The 20,883-nt window shown below is 39.9% G+C and overlaps 2 protein-coding genes across 6 annotated transcripts in view; one reads left to right on the top strand and one right to left on the bottom strand.

The window, feature by feature from the left end:
* syn3 (synapsin III) overlaps nucleotides 1-6,194 on the top strand; it is a 113,060-nt gene extending 106,866 nt beyond the window's left edge. The window contains exon 13 of the mRNA XM_078281376.1: nucleotides 295-6,194. Within this exon, the coding sequence (XP_078137502.1) occupies nucleotides 295-418 (124 nt within the window). The 3' untranslated portion in view covers nucleotides 419-6,194. The remainder of the gene's footprint in view (nucleotides 1-294) is intronic.
* A 9,948-nt stretch (nucleotides 6,195-16,142) lies between these two features.
* rerg (RAS-like, estrogen-regulated, growth inhibitor) overlaps nucleotides 16,143-20,883 on the bottom strand; it is a 47,314-nt gene continuing 42,573 nt past the window's right edge. For all 5 annotated transcript variants that reach the window (XM_078242737.1, XM_078242733.1, XM_078242735.1 and 2 more), the window contains one exon: nucleotides 16,143-18,040. In XM_078242737.1, coding sequence (XP_078098863.1) covers nucleotides 17,630-18,040 — 411 coding nt within the window. In that variant the 3' untranslated portion in view covers nucleotides 16,143-17,629. The remainder of the gene's footprint in view (nucleotides 18,041-20,883) is intronic.

The following is a 20,883-nucleotide window of genomic DNA, read 5'->3' as shown; positions in this document are numbered from 1 at the left end:
GAACTGACCTTTTGTTATTATAACACAGCCATCTAACCACCACTATGCGGAAAAGGGAAAAGACCCTGCCCTGAAGTAGGAGCTGAAAGAGTTACAGGAACTGTGGCCAGAGGAACTTAAAAATCCCCAAATTGGTCCAGTCGGAACACGAGAACAAAAGGGTTCTAGGAACTGCAAAAATCCCTACGGTCGGAATGCGGCCCATGACACCATCAGTATAAGATTAATGAGTCTATTTAGTATTTGAGTATTAAGTGTTTACTTTTGTCCACGACTGTTCTCTTTACTGCGCAGCAAATCCCAGTCTCTGACCAACACCTTCACGGAGACGTTACGGGGAAGCCTGACCGACGATGAGGCCAAAGCTGAGACCATCCGCAGCCTCCGACAGTCCTTCGCCAGCCTCTTCTCCGACTAAAAGCCTCTCCAGAAGCTTCCTCGTTCTCTTAGTTGTCAGGTTTGAAGAAAAAAAAAAAACCCTGACTGGTTCATCTGTTGTGGAGTCTCCCTCCACCTCAGAGCCTCAGCTTCCTGTTCCTTCTCTTTCCTTCTCACTGTTTGTGAAGTTTAACACACGGTGCAACCCGCTGTCCTCAGATCAATGATACATCTATCACTAGAAAGGCCAATAGATATCGGGGTTAACATAAAGGCCAGTGTGTTGACTGAAAATGTCAAACTTTAAAAGCTGACATATTTGCATTGGGCTTCCTTACATGAGATGTTAAAGAGATGTAGGATGTCAGTGCAGTGCAGTGCAGTGCAGTCAGCTGATGGCCTTTCTAGTGGTAAGTAATAACAGTAAATAATCATACTCATAGCTCATAATGCTTGGTATATAGTCGTAATTCTGCATTCTGTTTGTCCAACCAGTGAAACTGTTCATTATTGGGTCGTGTCTTATACATATATACACTCGTATACATTTAATTATAACATTGATCGCAGCTTCCAGACCGTTTGCAGATGTCTGCCGCAATATTCTTATCTGTAACTGTTCCGGTTAACTCATGAGAAATGTACTGAATCCTCACGGTTCACCAGCGATTTTAAGCATCTTGCCAGCAGCCACATTTCTCAGACATCCATGTGCTGTAGACACACATATTGGCTTACGTAGTGACTCCTCTACCTAACATTACCAAAGTGCCCCCCCCCCCGCACTGGGTTAAGAAAACAATCGCACAGCTATAACCAACCTTTGAGCGTGTGATTTCACAAGGTGCAAATGCTCTACTGGCTTACAGCCATCGTCTTCCATCATAGCCCAGATCTTCCCCTGCAGTACCTCTCTTTCCTAATGTTTTGTGCTTTGTAAAATGGCACTGCAGTGTATTTTCTGTGGGAGATTTGTACCATGACTACAGTACTACTGCTGTGTGCGTTTAAAGGCGTACAGTGAGGATGTTCTATTTGAGACTTCAATTGAGACCTAAAAAGATTTAGTTGTGTAACATCACATCTTATATCTTTATTCTCCTTTATTCTTGTCAACCAAGGATCATTTATCATCATCTTTGTTTTAGTGTTTGGTCAAATAGTGTGTATACAACATCTGCAGTGGTAGCAGCCAAAGCAGACACTTTTTTTTCTCCTTTTCCATCCTGCTTTGGAACTGCATGTGAATGTTTAGTGTATGTCATACGTAGAGTCCAATTGGTATTTTCTAACAAAAAACCAACACAAGCTCATGATTTTAACTATTCTATAAAAACAGCAAAGACCATGGCAAGGCTTTATTTTATGGGTGCTGCAATTTCGTGATGATTTCGTAGTGATTCGGATTTAATGACTAAAAAAATGGACGATGATCCAATTTAATCTATGTAAAATATTTATTTATTTGATGGAAACCTTATTGTATGCAACTACTTTGGTAAAAGAAGTTCAAGCTACCAGTTTTATTTGGAGGTTTACCAATCAATCAGTTTTATTTGTCACATGAAATATTACGAGGTACAATCCCAACTGAATACTGTCTCAGTTTTCCTATATAATTAGCACTAAATTACGTCTTTTCAGGAAATGTGAATGTTCTTCTATTCCAAGGAAATAATTAGGAAGCCCATAAAATAAAAGTTATCCATTTGTTGCATCAGGCTTACAGAAGGGGATTGACAGTACATTTGGCTTTCCATGCAGAGCACAATCACAATCTAATGTGTCAAATGTTCTTTTTGCAGGAAATGATCAAGCTGTGTTGTAGTTTGCTCTAGATTTATCTGTGCTACAAACTGAATAAGCCTTGGTTTGTTTATCATTTAGAAGGACCTGGACAAAAAAGAAAATTATAATTCATATTTCCTCTTATTTTTTGTCTAAATACCACAAACAGAAATACAATACAAATAGGATATTTGAATTTCTTTGAGCTGTGTGCATTCATTTAAATGGACCTGTGATTCCAGAGTTTTTATTGTTCTTTTCATAATAATAATAATAATAATAATAATGAAAATAGTAATAATAATAATGATAATAATAGTAATAATAATAATAAACCCCATTTAAAGGTCAACTTTATTTAAATGCATGAAGCTGTATAAAATGTATAGTGATGTGTGTGGGTGTGTCTGTGTGAGTAATTCAAGTTGTATATTTGCCATTATGATTAATAATGGTACTACCACGAAAATAACTGCCCATTTTTGCAATAATTCTGTTGATAATAATTTTTCCACTATGTTGATTTGAAATGATGAAGCTTGACACTTTAAGAGAAGCTGCAATTTTTGACTAAGCTTTTATTTGGTGCTTTGCCGGTCTCACTGGCAGAAACATGAGAAACTAACATTGTTTGTTCATTGGGCTAAAAATGCTCAAAATGTGTTTGATTGTCAAAAGACACACTACAGTGCTCATTATCAGCAATCGTACAAAGCAATGTTAGGGATAGTAGTTTAACGTCTACAAACAGTTGCTCTGGAGGGAAAATAATCCGATTGGTTGCATTTTTCATCAGTGGGAGGAGCCACAGAACCACAGTTTTGTATGCTATGTTCACACCATCAAGCGTCAAAGGCTACAAAACTGCCAAGCGTGGCCAGCTCCATTGTCGTTGAAGTGTTGCTCAAGCGCTCGTTTCGTTTCACATTTCGCCGCCCTATTGCATACCCCGTGTGCACCGCCATACACAGAAAGCTAGCATAGCGTCTGCTAACTAATCTAAATAATACAGTACTACAGCTAGCCGTGTGCATTTAAAAAAACATGATTGGTTGACGCTTCACCATGTCATTGGAGAGAGTGAAAAAAGTTGACAGCTCAACTTTGATTTGTAGCGTCGTTGTTGTCGGCGTCAGTTTGTAGCTTCAGCGGCTTCCACTGAAAACGACGTAGCTGTTGTGTTGTGGCTCATAGTGTGAACACAGCATTTGAGTAGTTAATTGACCGTTTGCTAAGCCCCGCCCTCTTATTGTTGCTACCTGTCATGCTTTCAGTTCTTACACGGTAAATATGCTGTTTACAACAATAATGGTGTCAGATTTACTTTTTTTTCTTCTTTTTTTTACATTTTTGAAAGAGTGGATCCTTAAGTAGAAAGAAGCTTTTCATTGCAACACATTCTCGTACCTAAACGACAGATAGGTCGATTGCCAATAACTCCCAACATGACATATATGAACGTTCTTTTTATTATTTTTTATATACATAATTTGCAACCCCACAGAATAATGTCATATGAAATGCTCCTTAACACTGGAAGTAACACAGGCTTAGGTTAACGGCCAGTAAGCTAGTTAGCCAGACATGCTAACGTTAGATGCTTACCTTGGAGCCGATACACACACTGTTTAATCCATTCCTTGCTTTATTGCTCGTGTATTTTGGTTTTTGGAAAGGCTTGAACAGTTGCTAAGCTATGATCGGACAAATGCTGTTAAGGGGAGGGGTTTAGTGAATGGTCAATTAGCATGCTCACCTGTGCTAGTAACATTGTCCTTTATTGCCATTTAAGCTTTACTCATTCGTGTGGCAATAAAAAAATCAACTGGAGTGCTGTCCTAGTATCTTTATACTTCTAAGTTTTTTCACAACTCCGAAGATTGTTTGTAAAAGCAACATTCTGATCTGCAGTCAGCTTTATCTCTAAGTGTAGAGCACTTTTGCAAGCGTTTCCTCACCTTTGGCACTGTGTCAAAATGGACCAAATTAGCATTTCATTGTGAGACCGCTTGAAGGTTTAAATCATATTGTTTTTTTCTTTATTGTAAAGATTCCTACCACTTAGTATGTTATACTGCAGTGTGATAAGCCATAACCAATCCATGAGGATTTACTATCCCTTAAATGCCACGCAATAATGGCTGTGACGTCACTGAGAAACTGATATATTAACTTAAATCACTGTGTCCATTCACTTTTAGAGACATTAGGGGGCCTGTCCTGCCCTGCAGAGGCACTAACTGTTTTTCACCAACCATTTTGAGTCCAAACCAAGAGAAATCGTACCACACAGTTTAGTGATGTGCTACTTGTACTTCTGTCAGGATGAAAGATCAACTTTGATGTCACTTTTCTCATGCTGAAATTTGGGTTTTTAATTTCACTCATTTCAGTTTCAATTCAAACTGAGCTGCAAAGTTGGCTAGTAACTACCTCAAGTTCAGCAGTGCTCTGCAGAAACTAGTAGTGGAAAAGTACTAGTGGTAGTACTGGAAAAGATTTTGTGAAATGAGCGAACCATATTAGTGCAAGAAAGGGGATTGGAAGTCAGCCGGAAGGGATTAGTTTGACACATGGACTGAATAAAAACAACATTGTAGTGTCTGTGACATCAACTTGAGGAGGATCAGATACCAAAATGACTGCAACATCCAAACATAGGCAGCAGAATGGAGGCTGTAAATGCCTTCCATGTAACAGCTAGCACAGTATAAAAGCTACTCAATCACTCCCCAAACATACTCTGTGTTAAGTTTCAATATCCTATTAATGGACCTATGGTTTAATAGAATGCATATAACTACTAAGACCTTAACATTTTTAACGTTGTGCTTCTAGAGAGAATATGGCAGTCTACCCATTGTTGTTATTGTAGATGGATTTCCAACTGACCAAAGGAGGCAACTGCAGCAAAGGCCCTCTGTTTGATCAGATTGTCAATAGCCAGATGTTAGATTATCTTAATTTACCATCAATAAAGGTTTGCCAGATAAGCTTTTCATTGATGTATTCAGTTTTTCAGAAAAAGTTTGTATCCTGTTGTGTAATACAGGGATAGGGGGGCCAATTGGGGCCCACATCTGATTTGTTCCCACCAGCAGGTTTATCTGGCCCTGGTACCCATTTTTTGTTTCTTTTTTGTTGCCAGCATGACGTGGACATTAGAGGAACACGTTAAAAAGGGAGTTCTGCCATCAAGAAGAAAATAAAGCATAATGAGAGATCCCTTTTAAGATATTTTACTTGACTGACAGCTGCCTCAGCCAATCACAGCCTCAGCACCCCACTCCGGCTCCCTCACTGAAAACTCCTTCCTTCTAATGTAAATGTATCTTTAAAAACCTGGTGTAGATGTCACAGATGCGGCATTCCATGTTCTTTAACAGTGCGTGCAGAGTTAGTACTCGTTTCACAAAATTTTGCGAGACACAGTTGCATCACTTCACCCCATCTTTTCTTTTACTTTCCGTTAAACGTGACATTTCATTTGGAGAAAAGGCAGCTCTGCTATGTTTAACATTTCGTTTTCTTTCAGACATGACATGGTTGAGTCACAGGCTCAACTTTAGGTGTGTTGAACTGATGCATAACGCAGAGTTGAATATGCAGCAACAGAGACTTGCCATTAACTACAGCTAATACCGCAAGGAAACCCAAGTCCACTTTAAATGTGACCTTTGTAATTGAGAGATATAATGTCATTGCACAGATTTATTTGCCGATCTTTCAGTCCACTGTGTCCCTTCCTCTTTGCTGAATGGTGGATGGTATTGTATGTTATTTTAAGTGTATTAACGTTCTGTATATCGGTGTAAATGTGGCATGGAAACCAACCCCTCTTGTGTGCCTCGGGTGTGTAAATTTGGTCGTTACGTGATCTCAATGTGTGGCTGCTTATTTGTGAGACGTGTGACGCATCTCATGTGTTTCTGTAATTTATTGTTATTAACATTATTTGGTTTTCTGTATTTTTGTTCTTTGGTCTGAAAAGTAAGATTTCTGTTATTAAAGGTACCACTTTTATTATACCTTTTGGGTCGTTCCAGTTTCTGTCAGTCCGCTCCACATGAGAGGATTTCAGAGGTTTTCTCTCCATTTATGGTCATTGTAGCAGAAGTCCTGGCTCATACTCTACTTTTGAAAAAAAAAAAAAAAATATCCTGTTTGAAACATGCAACTTTCAGAATATTTGGTGATAATCTCCAAATCCCTTCATCTTGGATTACTACCATATTTTATCCCTCTTGGCATGAAGCTCGGGGTGTTAAAAGCTGACTGGCAACATGAGGCCACAGGGAGGGAAACCTGCTGGGCTCCAGTGCTGCCTTTCATCCGCTGCCCACTTCACGTCAAGCGTTCAAATGAGTTGTGTTAGGCACTAATGTTACAGATAATAATATGAAACACATTCAGTCATGAATATGTCATTGCACACACACACACGCAAACATGACTTTTTTAAACAATGGCGTCATCACGCAGATATTTCTGAGACTACTTCATGTCTGAATGTGCCCGTCAAACCGAAAAGGTTCAGTTATTTCCATTCATCCATCCATATTATTACCACTTTAAGGAATAAAGCTTATTTTTTGGGCATTTTAGGCCTTTATTTGACAGGACAGATGAAGACTTGAAAGGGGAGAGAGAGGGGGAATGACATGCAGCGAAGGGCCGAGGTCGGAATCCAACCCCACACCGCTGCGTTGAGGACTAAACCTCTATATATGTGCGCCCGCTCTACCAACTGAGCTATCTGGGCACAGGAATAAAGCTTGATTAGTGTATTCATGGCAGTGTATGTTTACGCAAAGTCATGATATCACGTTGTTAATCTAAACGTGTGGTTGTAAAATGGAAATAATACAGGAAAGGGGGGGGAGGAATGTGTTGCAACACATTAGTACCAAAAAGAAAAATGTCTGAATAAAAAAACCCAACTAATGACAACAGTTGTATGCAGCATTCAAAAACCAAAAATTGTGCACTGTTTTTAAATACTCCACATAACAATTCCAATTTACTAAGCATCTGCACATATATGTTCCTTATCTTTGACACATCCTGCTAAAACCTCCCTTATAATATATAATATTAAAATAAAAACAAAAACATCTTGTAAGACATCAACGTTCAACTGAAGTAAAGTGGTTTAATCAGTGAATAAAAGCTTCTTTCATGTTTGCTTCATTTTGATAGCATTTGTTGTTCTTCCAGCTGTTCTCTCATACATTTCACTAAGAAAATAAAGTGATGACAAGTTTAATAAGAATGTTTTGTTAAGATTAGAAGCACCTGCATCCTGTGCAGTACAGTGTGTGTGAAGGTTGTAGACTGTCGGCCACCCTGACTACATTCAACAGCAGTTGATTTACCAGCGATTTAGAGATAAAATACAGATTACATAACATTACATTATGCTCCTCCTAGAAGTGATCCATCTTCAATTTATATCAGTTCAATGCAACTTGCGATAGCACGCTCACTACGGAGTCACTTCGCACAGCATGTAGATTTTAATTATCCTTAAGAAGTGATTCAACTCTCCTCCTGTAAGTACTCAGGTTTTGGTACTGTCCACATCAGTCGGCCTCTGGCCCTTTACGACGCCTTGAACCCCGAAACCTCCTCACAGTTTGTCCTGTGCTTCACATTTGTTTCCCAATCTGAGACACGTGTTGCATACCAGGCCACTGGCAGCCTGATGGTAATCTGCTGCCAGTGCCATTTCTTGCATTCTTAAGGTGGAATGTCAAATCTCTCATCTGCCACAGGTCCCTGCCTGCCTGCCTGCCTGCACCCCTTCAAAAACACAGACTCACCCATTGTCAATCTCCACAAAACTCTTTTGTTCTGTATATATTTGCTCTGAAAAAAAAGTTATTTTATGTCTTTACTCTTCTCGTCCCACCTTGGAAGTTCTGTTTCAGAGCAAACAAATCACAAGTCGAGAGGCTTATTGCACACTCCTATAGTGAATTTATTAAACCAGAAGGGGGCGTTGTCCTCCCAAACAAAACCCATCCTTCCTCATATCCGTCTTCTTTCTACCTACAGTGGACATGATCTTTAATCTTTTGTTTACATGGTGTTTTCAGCGAAAACATATCTGTGACTATCTGCGCACATTTAAATTCAGTGGAAATACAAGTCATTGCTACTGTAGCCAATTTGTAACACCAATCTGTCTGGGATCCAGCTGTGAGTTGTTTTGACAGGAAAGAGATTTACCTGAAGAATAACAGGTTGATGGGTTCAACGGACACATTGTATCAGCATAGTCCCACTGTTTACCTTTACGCTACAGACTTCATGGGACTCTGTTACTCAGTTTTATGGTACTCACAAATAGGGTCTTCTCTTTAGAGTCACTTTGCAGACTGTTATAAAGTGAAAAGCTGCATTTGCACAAAACATGCAGTAACACAATACAAACATCTCTAATTAATGCAAATAATAAAGCTGCGCAATTCCATATAAATTATATTAATAATTTGAAAAAAAAACCTGAAAGATTTCACTCGTAGTGACAAACCCACAGAGAATTATCACCCAACGCTGCAATTCTCGATTAGACAGAGCGTGTTTGCAGGTTGCAAAATGCAGATACACTGAACTGCCTTTTTAGTCGAAGATGCCTTGATCAGACCATTTGCAAGCCGTTAGGCAACCATTGAATCAGCCAACCATTTTTTTGCAGTGAAGTTAAAGGTGCTCTAAGCAATGTCACACATTTTTTAGGCTACAACATTTTTTGTCACACACAGCAAACATCTCCTCACTATCCGCTAGCTGCCTGTCCCCTGAACACACTGTAAAAAAAAAAACGCGGTCTCTGTAGACAGCCCAGGCTCCACAAATGGCAACAAAAACAAACTGGGCCAACCAGCACCACGAAGCATAACAAACGTGTTCCAGCCAATAACCGACAAGAAGGAGCTGCGGGGGTTAGTGCGCGGAAGCACGGAAGGGAGGGGGAGGGGCGAGCTAGTCTTGTTTGAAAATACTTTGAACGTCAACAAGAAGTAACGTCACCCAACATCGCTTAGAGCACCTTTAAATGAAGTCGGGCGTTATTTCTGCTCTGAGGTGAAGTTTTTTCAACTCGAGACGTTCAGGGCAAAAATACGCAAGGCGCTAAGCAGCGAGCAAAGCGGTTCACTCTCACTAAAAAAACTGTCTGACCGGGGCCTAGGCAACAATACAGTGGTGTTCTTCTGCCCCCTAGTGGTCATTTATGCATGACTGCAGTCTTAATCCAACAGAATCACAGTTGCACTTGAATTAACGTGTTCAGGTAAATGTGAACATGAGGGATGCAACAGGATGTTGCTTAGCAACAAGGGAAAAAAAAATTCGAAGCGGAACAACGAATAATACAAAAAGAAAATGAGACTGTGTTTATGCTTGCTATGTTCTCACACAGAAACACACTCTTGTGTGTGTACTGTGAGACGCTTGGCACTACTGTGATTCAGCTGTATGTACAAGGTTGCTGCATGAGGAAAAACAATTCCATCGTGTGGATTGTGGGTAGTGTGGTACTACAAGATTTTCAGAAAATCTGAGTTGAAATCAGACTGATTTTTCGACTATTTGAAAGCTTTTACCGTTGTTTTACAATGTTGTTCCCTCCGATGACTATGAATTATAATTCTTTTGATAAAAAGCTGATTCCCATGCTGCAGGTAGAAGTGTGTAACTATACAGCCCTCAGTTTCCTGAGGCAGCATTGATTTGAAAGGGTGGAGTCTATATTTAACCTTCCCTCTAGTTTATTCAGCTCAATATATATGTCAGACCCAGAAGGTCTCAGCATGCACCAAGGTTTCATCCTATCACGTGTGGGTGGGTTTATGTTAATGTACCTATAAGTGTACCCTATTAGCACACCTGCGTGTGTGTGTGTGTATGTGTCCGTCTCTCTGTTTGTCTGTCTATCTGTCTGTCTATGAGAAACCTTCTATTCCCCTCTTAGACATTTAAACTGTACAATGCTTTGGTCACCATAGTGAGTATCTTTAAAACAAGGAAAGGCCTTGGTTGGCCTGGCAACTGTGATACTTTATTGAGCACAGGATGGAGAAAGAAACGCAGAGATGGAAATCCTCTACTTTGCTTTCCTCAGTTCTTCGTACGTCTGCAGCACTGCTGCCATGTTTCCATGTTTCTGCAGAGGATTAAGACACACCGTGTCTTATTGTAACTGTTTCTACGGTGAAGACATCTCAATCTCAAAATGTCAGCACATAAATCCCAAACAATCTGCATGGCCAGATGCCACTACCACAGGTAAAGACAAACAAGGTTTTTCTTAAAGAATACAGCACTCATTTTCCAGGCTGTTTCTTCTCTGACTTTAAATATGAATGGCTTGTATACTGAAGTACATTAAAACCATAAATGGTTTGTATACGGTTGTTGTGGCGACTGCTTCACTCATCTTATTTTCCTTAGTTGCCTTTTTCAGGAGGATTGTGACTCGTATGGTAAATAAGCACTCGCGGAGATCCTTACGTTTAGGAGGAGGATCGGAGGTGGCTGTATTCTAGTAATTATCTAAAGTTATTTCTCCAGATTTAATGTCCAAAATTGAATTTAACAAGTTAGAAATGAAATAAAAAATAAAGTAAATACAAATCATCGTGTTTGTTTTTACAATGAAATGAAGAAATACCAATAGACTTATTATGGCTCCAACAACGGTACCACACAGCACTTTATATTACTTCCATAGCAGTATGTATTCATGTTGGTGGGGAATTCCATTGAAGCTATCAAAACTACCAGTTAAAGGAATAGTTTCCCATTTTGATAATTGCACTTATTCACTTTCAGGATACTCCAGAACATGTAAAAGACACTGAATAATGAACTTCAGGCAATGATGTTTTTCTCCCCTAAAGCGGATATATAGTGCATACTGTATAGCACTTTGGAAATAAACTCTCCAAGTTCAACTTAAACAGCTTGTCATTGTATCTCCTGCCCACTCAAGGAAGAAATATGTTGTTTGTAAGAGATTGGACTGAAGAGGAGAGAAGAGCCTTGGACAGTCTGCCTGTTTACAGAGAGAACATTACCCCTCTCTGTAGGCCTTTCATTTCCTCTGCTATGAAACTGATGCTTTTCTTTCTCTCCCCCCCCCCCCTGCCTTATAATGGACCAATTTAATCAAGTGGGTCTCGAGAACGTCTGCTGCCAAATAAGTTCATAAGAAATACACATACAGTACATGTGAACATCCAGAATCACTTTTATTGACTTTCTGGACTTGATTTATGCATGTTTGTCAACAATACATTTTCCTTCTGCTGTGTTTTTATCTCAGTCTGTCAGTCAGTGCTCTTCCATGGTTATTTATGTGAGTTTGCTGAAATCACTGTACAGTTCATTTCCCCATGATTGCATATCTAAACAGAATGCATGGGGATATCAGCCTCTGAAAGGATATGGGAGTTAATTTTGCTCTAGAGATGCTCCTTTCCCTCCAGAGATGTTAGTAGCATCACCAGAGAGAGAGAGAGAGTTACATGCTGTCAAAGCGTGTTTGCAGAATATTTTACTATAGCTAAGCACAATGCTGAAAAAGAAGACTTACAAAGAAAAGAAAAAAGAAAACAAACAGGAACAGGTTGGAAAAAGAGTGTGTGTGTGTGTGTGTGGGGGGGGGTGTTAAGAGAGCTTGCAGATATAGTACCCTTATTTTGTTTACTTTGTTTGGTTTGACAGGCATTTCCGTTTACTAATATACATTTTAAAATATGGAGTGGCTAAGTAATGTATTATGTATAATAACTTGGCATTAATATGGCTCAATAAATAGTTTCATGAAGCAATTGAAGTGTCCTCCGTTCAGCACAGTACTTGAATCCATCATGTGCAACAGGGTAATTGGTTACAGTTAGGTGTGTGCCTTTTTAATTAGCCAATCAGTGATGAGCAGCTGGAACCTACCGAGTTCTTTGATGGGTGGGTCTAACGAGAACAACAAACAGAGAACTAGGGACTAAACGCCGGTTTTTTTGTTTAGTAAAGTTATACGTTACCTAAGTTGAACGCCAGACGTTTTGTATTGTTTTGTAACCCTGTGAAACGGGAAAGTAAGCCTTACATGGAGCCGTTTTCTGTCTGTAATTTGCAAGCCGCAGCTGGACCATATTGGTAATTTCGCTGAATTGGCGCGTGGACTGTTGCTAATTCAGCTAAAGTTAGCTTAGCTGTCACCCTGACTTTCTTGGATGAGGAGAGCCCTGCGTGGGAAACCTGATGTCGCCGGAGTTTCTGAGTAAGTATGGATTCATGTGGACATTAACGTTGGACATAGACGTTAGAAAGAAAATAGGTTTTATTAGTGTTTTGGGATTTCTGGATAGCTGCCCGGGACGCTGCTGCAGTACAAGTGGTCAGGACTTTGCGCCGCGAGAGGAGGAGCTTTGCACGTGAACCTGGACAGAGCGTCAGGACAGTTTCTCCACTGTGTGGTAACCGCTTTCTGAGTTTCCAAGGAACTGTGAGTACTGACAGGATGCGTTACATGACTATTCAAAGAGCGCCATTTTCAAAGACTGCACCACTACTCTCTGTTCTTCTCTGCTGTGCTACAGTAGCTGTTGGAGTGGCTGTACAGTGTGACAATAATGCAATGAATGTTGGCGAGTTTCAGGCAGACAGTAGATATTTGTGAGAAACCCAGATAAAACCCACTGCTGCATAACAGTAAAAAATAATATTTTTTCGAGGTTTGCATGGAAGCGCTATGTGTCCAGATTTGTGTCAAAACAAAACATTTGTGAATATGCAGATTGCACCCACCAACAAAACAGTTGTGAACATATCTGTCATGGATATGCAGACAATCTTACACTTCCACGTCCGCTGTTTGTGATTGTTTTGGAGTATATAACCAGTCAAGAGGCAGCAGGGGATTCAATTGTATTTGAGTTTGAAAATGCCACCTACAGAAATATCATCCACAAGTCTAAACCATAGTGATGCACAGAGAGCCAAATCGCAGGCAGGATGGAAACATTTCTGCCCCAGCCTACTGTGAAGTTTCACCAAGAAGTCAAAAAGTGTCTTTTTCTCTTTCTGCTTCCACGGTCAGTGCCCCCCATTTGGTCTCTGACTGCCCCTTCCTCCCATCTACCTTCCATATTGATGTTGGAGATGAGAGCGGAACTCAAACCCCAGCAAGTTGCAGTCATACGTTTACATGCCTGGCAGTGCCTGCGTCACATCTACCCAGAAGCAAAGACCCTGTTGGAAATGAGAGCTGTGTGGGATCAATCCTTGGTGCTTCTCCCGCTCATTCCCCTTAGCCATTGCAGCTGCACTTTCCAACAAAGCCACCACGTGTCTGTCTTTCTTCAGAGCGATGGAGATTGACGAGTGGGCCCACACTGCCATGAACTCCCGACCCAAGTTTGCACCAAGTTTCAGAGCGCTCATTTGTATATTAGTGATGTCATCACGTAAATATTTGCATCCAGTTTAGTGGTTGCAGTGAGAGAGAGGCAAAACTTGGGCGCAGTTTTGTCACTAAAATGAGAATGGCTGCTCCACCCTAAAGTGAGTCTGTGCTGAAGTTTTTGCTAGCTCCGTGTCTAACCCCTACACTTGCAGGTAGCAAGGAAGACACGATAACTTGTATTGCTTCTTGAGGAGTTGTAGCATTTATTCACCGTTAGCGACACATGAACTGTACACAGACTGTGCTGCTACGTTCACAGCTATAACGTTTCTTCTACTTCATACTCGTTGACAAACGCGCCTCCCTCTCTTTTTCCCCTTTCTCTTTCAATATGTCTTTCCACCGCACACTTGCTAACGTGACGGCTGCAGTAGCTGCTGTGTTTGCAACATGCATGATGCGTGTGTGTGGCTGTGACACTGTTTCACATGTGTGTGCCGAAGACAACGAGCCGACGCCCGCCCCGTGCGTCGGCCCCATTAATGTATAATAACGGTCTGCTCGTTGTCCAAATGCTCTCCACATTGTTTTTACGTTCATATGCTTAGGCGGTGTGCAAAAACAGTTATAAGCCGTATAATGGCACGGGAAAACCCTGCATTGTAGGCCATGCACGTAGAGCTGGAGTTATATCTAAGTAACTTTTTTCATTTATGATCATTTAATCTAAAAAGGTTTATTAAACCTGCACTCATCAATATATTGATAGTAAAGATGGTCAAATGACTAGGTTTTAATGTGAAAAGGGGTTGCTTGTATGGATGTATCCACAGAGAATTATCAACCAGCTCTGCACTTCCCTTCGGCTTAACAGCGCTACGGTTTTAGCGTCTTTCAGCTCAATATTTTAGTTTTACAACCCAAACTTTTGTGTTTGGTTAATGATGGGTTAACGAGGGTCAACTATTGGGCAGAAAAAAAATCTAAATTAGCATCCCTAGTATAGGTTTTTTAACTGTTTACGAATATGTTCTCCATGTCAACTTCATAAGGGGATAATACTGTATGTCAATGTTGTGTTTTTAGCTTGTTTTGCTGCCAAACAAATTAATTAATATCATCATTGTTTTTAACTTAATAATAGAAAACACGTAAAATAGTGGGGGAATGCATTCATCACATTGTTTGTGTCCACCACAAAAAGCTTGCTCAATTTCTTTTGTCTGATAAATGTTATGTCTGGTTATTTCCATTAATGCCGTGGAGAAATGATGTGTGTCTGTGTGCACACTGCCTTGTTCTTGCACAGCACACAACGTCTACAGAGACTTTTGGCCACCTGGGGCATCAAATCTGGAGTATGACCCTTTGGCTGATACAGCAGACGGTCAAAACTCCAGCAGCATTCAAAACAGCTGGAGGGTAAAGGGAGCTGAGTGTCAGAAGTAAAAATGCAACAATCTCACCACATCCACTCTTCTTTATGTTGTGTGTGTGACACAGCAAGACTATCGCCTTGTTTTTATGGTGATGACATAACTAACTTAATTTGTGCTGTTTGGAATTGAAAGGGGAGCACAACTGGGTTCAAAACATCTTTTAAACAGTCAGAATTCATATTGCAGTAGTAGGGGAGAAACAACTAGAATTGTCCTTTTATAGTCTCCAACTGGTCAGGATGAGGAGGAGCACTGTGGCTCCTCTCCCTGGTTATTATGGGATTTTTGCCTCTAGTAATTATTTGCCAGAAAGCTGGGCCACTCCTTTCTGCTTCACCCAAACTAAAGAAAGCATTTTTTGTTTTTATGTCCTCTCCCTGAGTCAGCAATCTATTCTAAATAACAGGATAATTGAGTGGGAGGTTTCCTTTTTTACAGTACTGTGCCAGAAGTGGGTAACAGTTCAATTTTCTTGGCGAAAGTAAGAACATTAGATGGAATAGGTTTTACTTACAGGCTTCAAGGCAGTAAAAATTAAGTTTTATTTTTTTTTTAAATCCGTATTGCCCAAAATAATGCTGCATGGCTCCAGACCAACCTTAAATGTGTTGCACTGGTGCTCCTAACATTTTCATTTAGGTGCACCAGCACATCATTTAGGTGCATCCAAACATTTTCACTGCACCTTTTGGCGACGCAATAATACATTTTAAGCGATACCTTTTTTGTCAGATCCCATACACATTGGTAATGTCTTCATGCTGTACATTATATAAATGTTTTTTTTCTTTATGGCAGTATTGTTGGATCTCTTTGTAAAATAGGCTACTCCCTCCCAGCATTGTCCCTATTTTTCACCTCATTCAGCTGTCCTCCTGGCTCTCTGAGCTTCAGGAGGTGGACATAAACTTACATGTTAAACCGTCACTGCTCTGCTCGTTTGGAGACTGTCACTATGTACATGTGACATTTGATGGTCAGACTGAAGGCGTCCATATCAATCACAATGTTTATTATTTTAAACTTAGTACACCACTAAGGGCTTCTGTAGAACATCATGCACCCAGCGATGACATTTACATTGATGTCAAACAAACGTATGGAGTCATTAAGAGGAAAACTGGTGAGATAGATCTATTTTTAATTTCAAGTGCACAGCTGGTTGTTTTGATCATACAGGTCACATACATAAAGAAGGAAAAAAAACATTCCATTTCAACAATTACAGTATCTTCTACTGTAGATGCCATTTAAGTTCTGTACACACGGCATTGCTTGAGGCAATATCATACATACTGTAGTTTACAGTATTAAAATAACAGGGAGGACGGGAACATCCTTGGAATGTGACATGTTGGGATAAACCGCGACTGCTTCCCTTTTGTAGGAATCATTAGCCCTGACTAGGGATGCACCGATTTGACTTTTCAGTTTCGATACCTGGGCTGGCTATCGGCCGATACCGAGTACCCATCCGATACCGGTGTTTAATTAATAAGCTGTATGCCTCTCTGTACGGAAGTGACTGGGATCATTCTTTTATGTGTAAGTCAGGCTTGACTTAAACATTGCTTTCCGAACTTTGTAAAACAAAATGTAATTTATTAAAAATAAATGGCGCACCAACAACTTAGTAAATCTTCAAAATCAACAGGAATTCCAATTGAAGTGTAAAACATTTTTAAATGCCGCAACAAATAAACAAATAAAATTCCCAAAAATAATGTATATACTGTAAACGTGGAATTGAATAGCTCGGCCCCATTGTCACTGATACCCGATCCAGCTGTTTGAGTCAGAATCGGCCTGATATCTGTAACGGATCGGTACATCCCTAGCCTTGACATGCTCTGAACCTGTGCTTTGGTTCCTTGAGAAAAATATCTTGAGTACACATGAGTGCACTGCAAAACATTTAATGTCAACAGAACATAGTGGACTTTGTTACAAGGTTTGTTTGAAGGACAGGCATTAACAGCTACGGGGATTTTTCTAGGGATGACATGAGTTAACGACAGTGGATCTACTTTTACATAATAGCGTTTCTCTGATCTCATTTTTCTTTGACCACTGCTGACCGAACACGCATGTGGGCCGAAGCACATCACAATATCCTCCTACAGACAAGATACAGAGAGGAAACTACGAATTTTCTTGTTCAACGTCAATAAATCCTTGGATCCTTTGCATGCTAAATAGGATGGCTTGCATGCATCATTTTCAGACTGCCATGTGGCTTATTTATTGATTTTAAAGAGTTAGAGAGGATAAAAACCTCAGGATCATGTATGATCATGAAGCATCTCCTATCTCACCAGTATACAGGATTATTTTGATTCGAATGAGCTCAAATGTTTGGACAAGAAATCATCCGTTAAGGCTCCCATGCTGAAGTCCCGACATGATTTACCTCTTTCAGAGGGAATAGGGATTGCACTTGGGACCTTTTTTCTTTTTTTTTGTTGAAAAAATTATCCGAGTATAAGTAAAGAACACATTCCACATTAAATCTGTCACATAGCGTCCATTTCAGAGCCAAAAATTGTTTAAAACATTTACATGAGAAGAAATGTACATTTATTGTGTCATCAGACCGTAGTGTGGCTCTTCCCTAGCTGCTGATCTTGGTCAGCATCTTGTTGATGGCTTGTTTGACGTGTGTGGTGGAGCTGCGACGTCTGGCCTTGCCCTGCATGGCCTTGCGGCGCCTCACCTCGCGACACAGCTCATGGAAAGCCTCTGCCACAGTGCCACCCTCATTGGCACATGCTGAACATTCGTAGAAGGCGCATGCCATTTCAGCTGCCAGCCGCTCGCCTTCCTCTGTGCCGACCTGCCGGACATGGTCCAGATCGGACTTGTTGCCCACAAGGACCAAAGGCACATTTTTCGGTTTCTTCACCTCCTCTAGGAGATTTCGGAGTGGGGCCACCTCCTCAAAGCTTCCCCGGTCTGTGATGTCGTACACAATGACAAATCCGTCACCCCAACGCATGTGCCCCTCCTTCTGCTGGATGTCCTCCTGAGATGAAGACAAAGAATTGGGTTACTAACTAATTGTAACTCCAATTTTGAAGATTCTCAAAGGATTCCTTTGATATGTTGGTAAATTCACTTGCAGAGAATTATATAAGATCGATACTGCTCTCATATCTGTATGCTAAATATAAAGCTACAGCCATGGGCGTAAATTTCATACAGACTACAGTAATTTATTAATGACTGCATTGCACTGCATCTGTATTTGGGAGAATTGCTTCATCCGATGTTTAAAGTGAATAAATACTTAAATAATTGCTGAAGCAATTTAATTTAAAATGTTTCTAAACTTAAAACGCATTTTTTGCGTTTATTGTTTTGCTACTTACACAATTATTTTAAGTATATTATGTTATTTACAATACACAGCATAGTTTTAATAATATTTTTAGGGGGGGGGACAACCCTAACATGGTGTGGTATAAAATCTGCCTACCGGCACCTCTAAAATTCACTAAATAATGTATGTATGTATGTGTATATAAATATTTCATTTGTTTAATCCATACAAAATTGAAAAAGACGGGGTTATACCAGACTATTTGTTACCTAGGAACATTGACTTCCACTGTAAAACCACAACTTGTTTATACAAGACATTTGTTGAGGTAAAAACGGAAAAAGAAAAAAGATTAAAAAAAATGTATAACATGTTAATTATGCTTTAAGATGCTGGATTTGATCTTTGGGAAGAGTCAGGCTACCGGTTTCCCCATTTCCAATCCTTGTGCTAAGCTAACCGGCAGCTAGCTGTAGCTTTATATTTGCCATACAGAATAAGAGTGGTATCCATCTTCTCATCTAACTCTTGGCACATAAGTGAACTTCCCAAAATATAGAACTATTCCTTTACATTGTGTAACTCTTAACCTTTTTGAAACCAGTGAGACGACGTTTGAAGCCATTTTCAGTCCCTGCACACTTGATCTTTCGATGCCTTTTTTGCGTTTGAACATAAAAATATTCAGTCTTGGCAGTTTTAAGCCATGTTCACGTATGTAACACATCTAATTTCTTTATGGGGAAGCATTTTTCTCCAATTCCTAACTTTCCTTACTTTCTTTCTGCTCTCTCCCTGACCTGGATAAGCCAGAAACGAATTCTGCATCCTTCTGAGGAAAGTGAACATTCAGGCATGTGCTCGTAATTTGATCATTTTAAAGCAGAAACAGTCCCTCTGGTTATAACAGGACTTAACTGGTCATCTGGCAGACTTTAAATCATAACCTGACTGGAGGGAGGCACACAGATCCTGATCTCGTAATTATTGTTAGAGGAAGCTTAAAAAAATACCACATCCCTCAAGAGGGCAGACAAGAAAGTTTGACGTTTGTATACCTGACCGACTTTTGAACCTGGAATTTATTAGCTACAAAGAAGACTCCACCTCCACAAATCATGAGTTAGCACAATGCTTTGATACAATCAGAGTTGGGAGAGGCCTGACATCCAACGAAGCCGTGTCTGGAAACATTCAGACCTCATCCTAATGCCAGCTGAAAATAGACCACAATATAATGAGAGAGAGATGACTTGGCTGAAGTGTCGCAGGGGAAATCAGCCGCCAGCAGAACACCTACGCAGCAGTGCAGCATATTTATCTTCAGCCCGAGGACTTGCGCAAGCTCTCCCTCATGGCCAAGTCCCTGTTGTTCATGTTTTTGCCAGATTGCAGGAAATGGCCATCTTATAGTGCCATTCAGGCTCATATCCAGTCCTACAAACTCAAACAACTCTTTGAAAAGTATTTTCAAAAGTGTCAACGTCTGTAAGAAAAGGCAAGGTCAACATGTATTCATTCATTCATTCATTCATTCAACCTTTATTTAAATTTGAAAGATCATTGAGGGACGGCCCTCATTTGTAATGTCATCGAATAATTACTAAGACAAAACAGAAAAGAATACACCATCATGAGAAAGATATAAAAAGACAATACAACTTTAAAACCTGAATTGAAAAAAAAAATGTGATAAATTTAGGATAATACGGATACAAAACAAAGTACAATTATGTAAAGCAAGTAGAAGTTTGCAGGTTTAAAACCAAATTTCTAAATTGTCCAAAAGGTGTGTTGAGTTGTGAGTTGATTTTAAGAAAGTGCCGTAGTTTGTTCCAGGAGACTTTTCCAAGTTCAGTCCGAGCTTATGGAACATGAAGCAAAAGCCAGTCAGTAGAGCGAGTCTGATAATGTCCCTCTGAGTAACGGAGAAGTTCTGTAAGGTAAGATGGCAGTTTTCCAACAAGGGCCTTATAGATCAAGAGATACCAGTAAGTATCACGTCTCTCTTGGAGAGAAGACCACCCAACACTTTCATATAAAATACAATTTTATAGACTGACATGAAAACTGCTTCTACAACCCTTTTTCTACAAAACATGAGGAAGATGCTTTTATTTCTGTAAAAATAGCTGACTTTTTGCCTGAGTCGGCACACTAGAATATCAATGTGAAATTTGAAAGAGCTTTTTATCAATCCAAATGCCGACATATTTATATTCTGTGACTTTCTCAATCCTAGTGGAAATATTAAGGTTAGTATAATCAGTGGCTCTGGAAAATAGCATACACTTTGTTTTATCAGCGTTTAGTACAAGTCTTAGGTCTTTAAGAGCTTCTTTCAGAATATTAAAGGAACTTTTCAATTGCTAGATGAACAGAATCGGCAACATACTACAGCACTGTGTCATCTGCGTACAGATGGGCATGACTGTTTACCAAAGATGAAATATTATTGATATAAATGGTGAAAAGAACTGGACCTAAGATTGAGCCCTGTGGAACACTTTCTGTTAAAAATTCCATATTTGAAGCTTCCCAATTTA

This window comes from Sander vitreus, chromosome 23, assembly GCF_031162955.1.
Source record: "Sander vitreus isolate 19-12246 chromosome 23, sanVit1, whole genome shotgun sequence".
Classification (NCBI taxonomy): domain Eukaryota; kingdom Metazoa; phylum Chordata; class Actinopteri; order Perciformes; family Percidae; genus Sander; species Sander vitreus.
The sequence above is the reverse complement of the archived record's forward strand: the minus strand, read 5'-3'. Positions and strand labels throughout refer to the sequence as shown.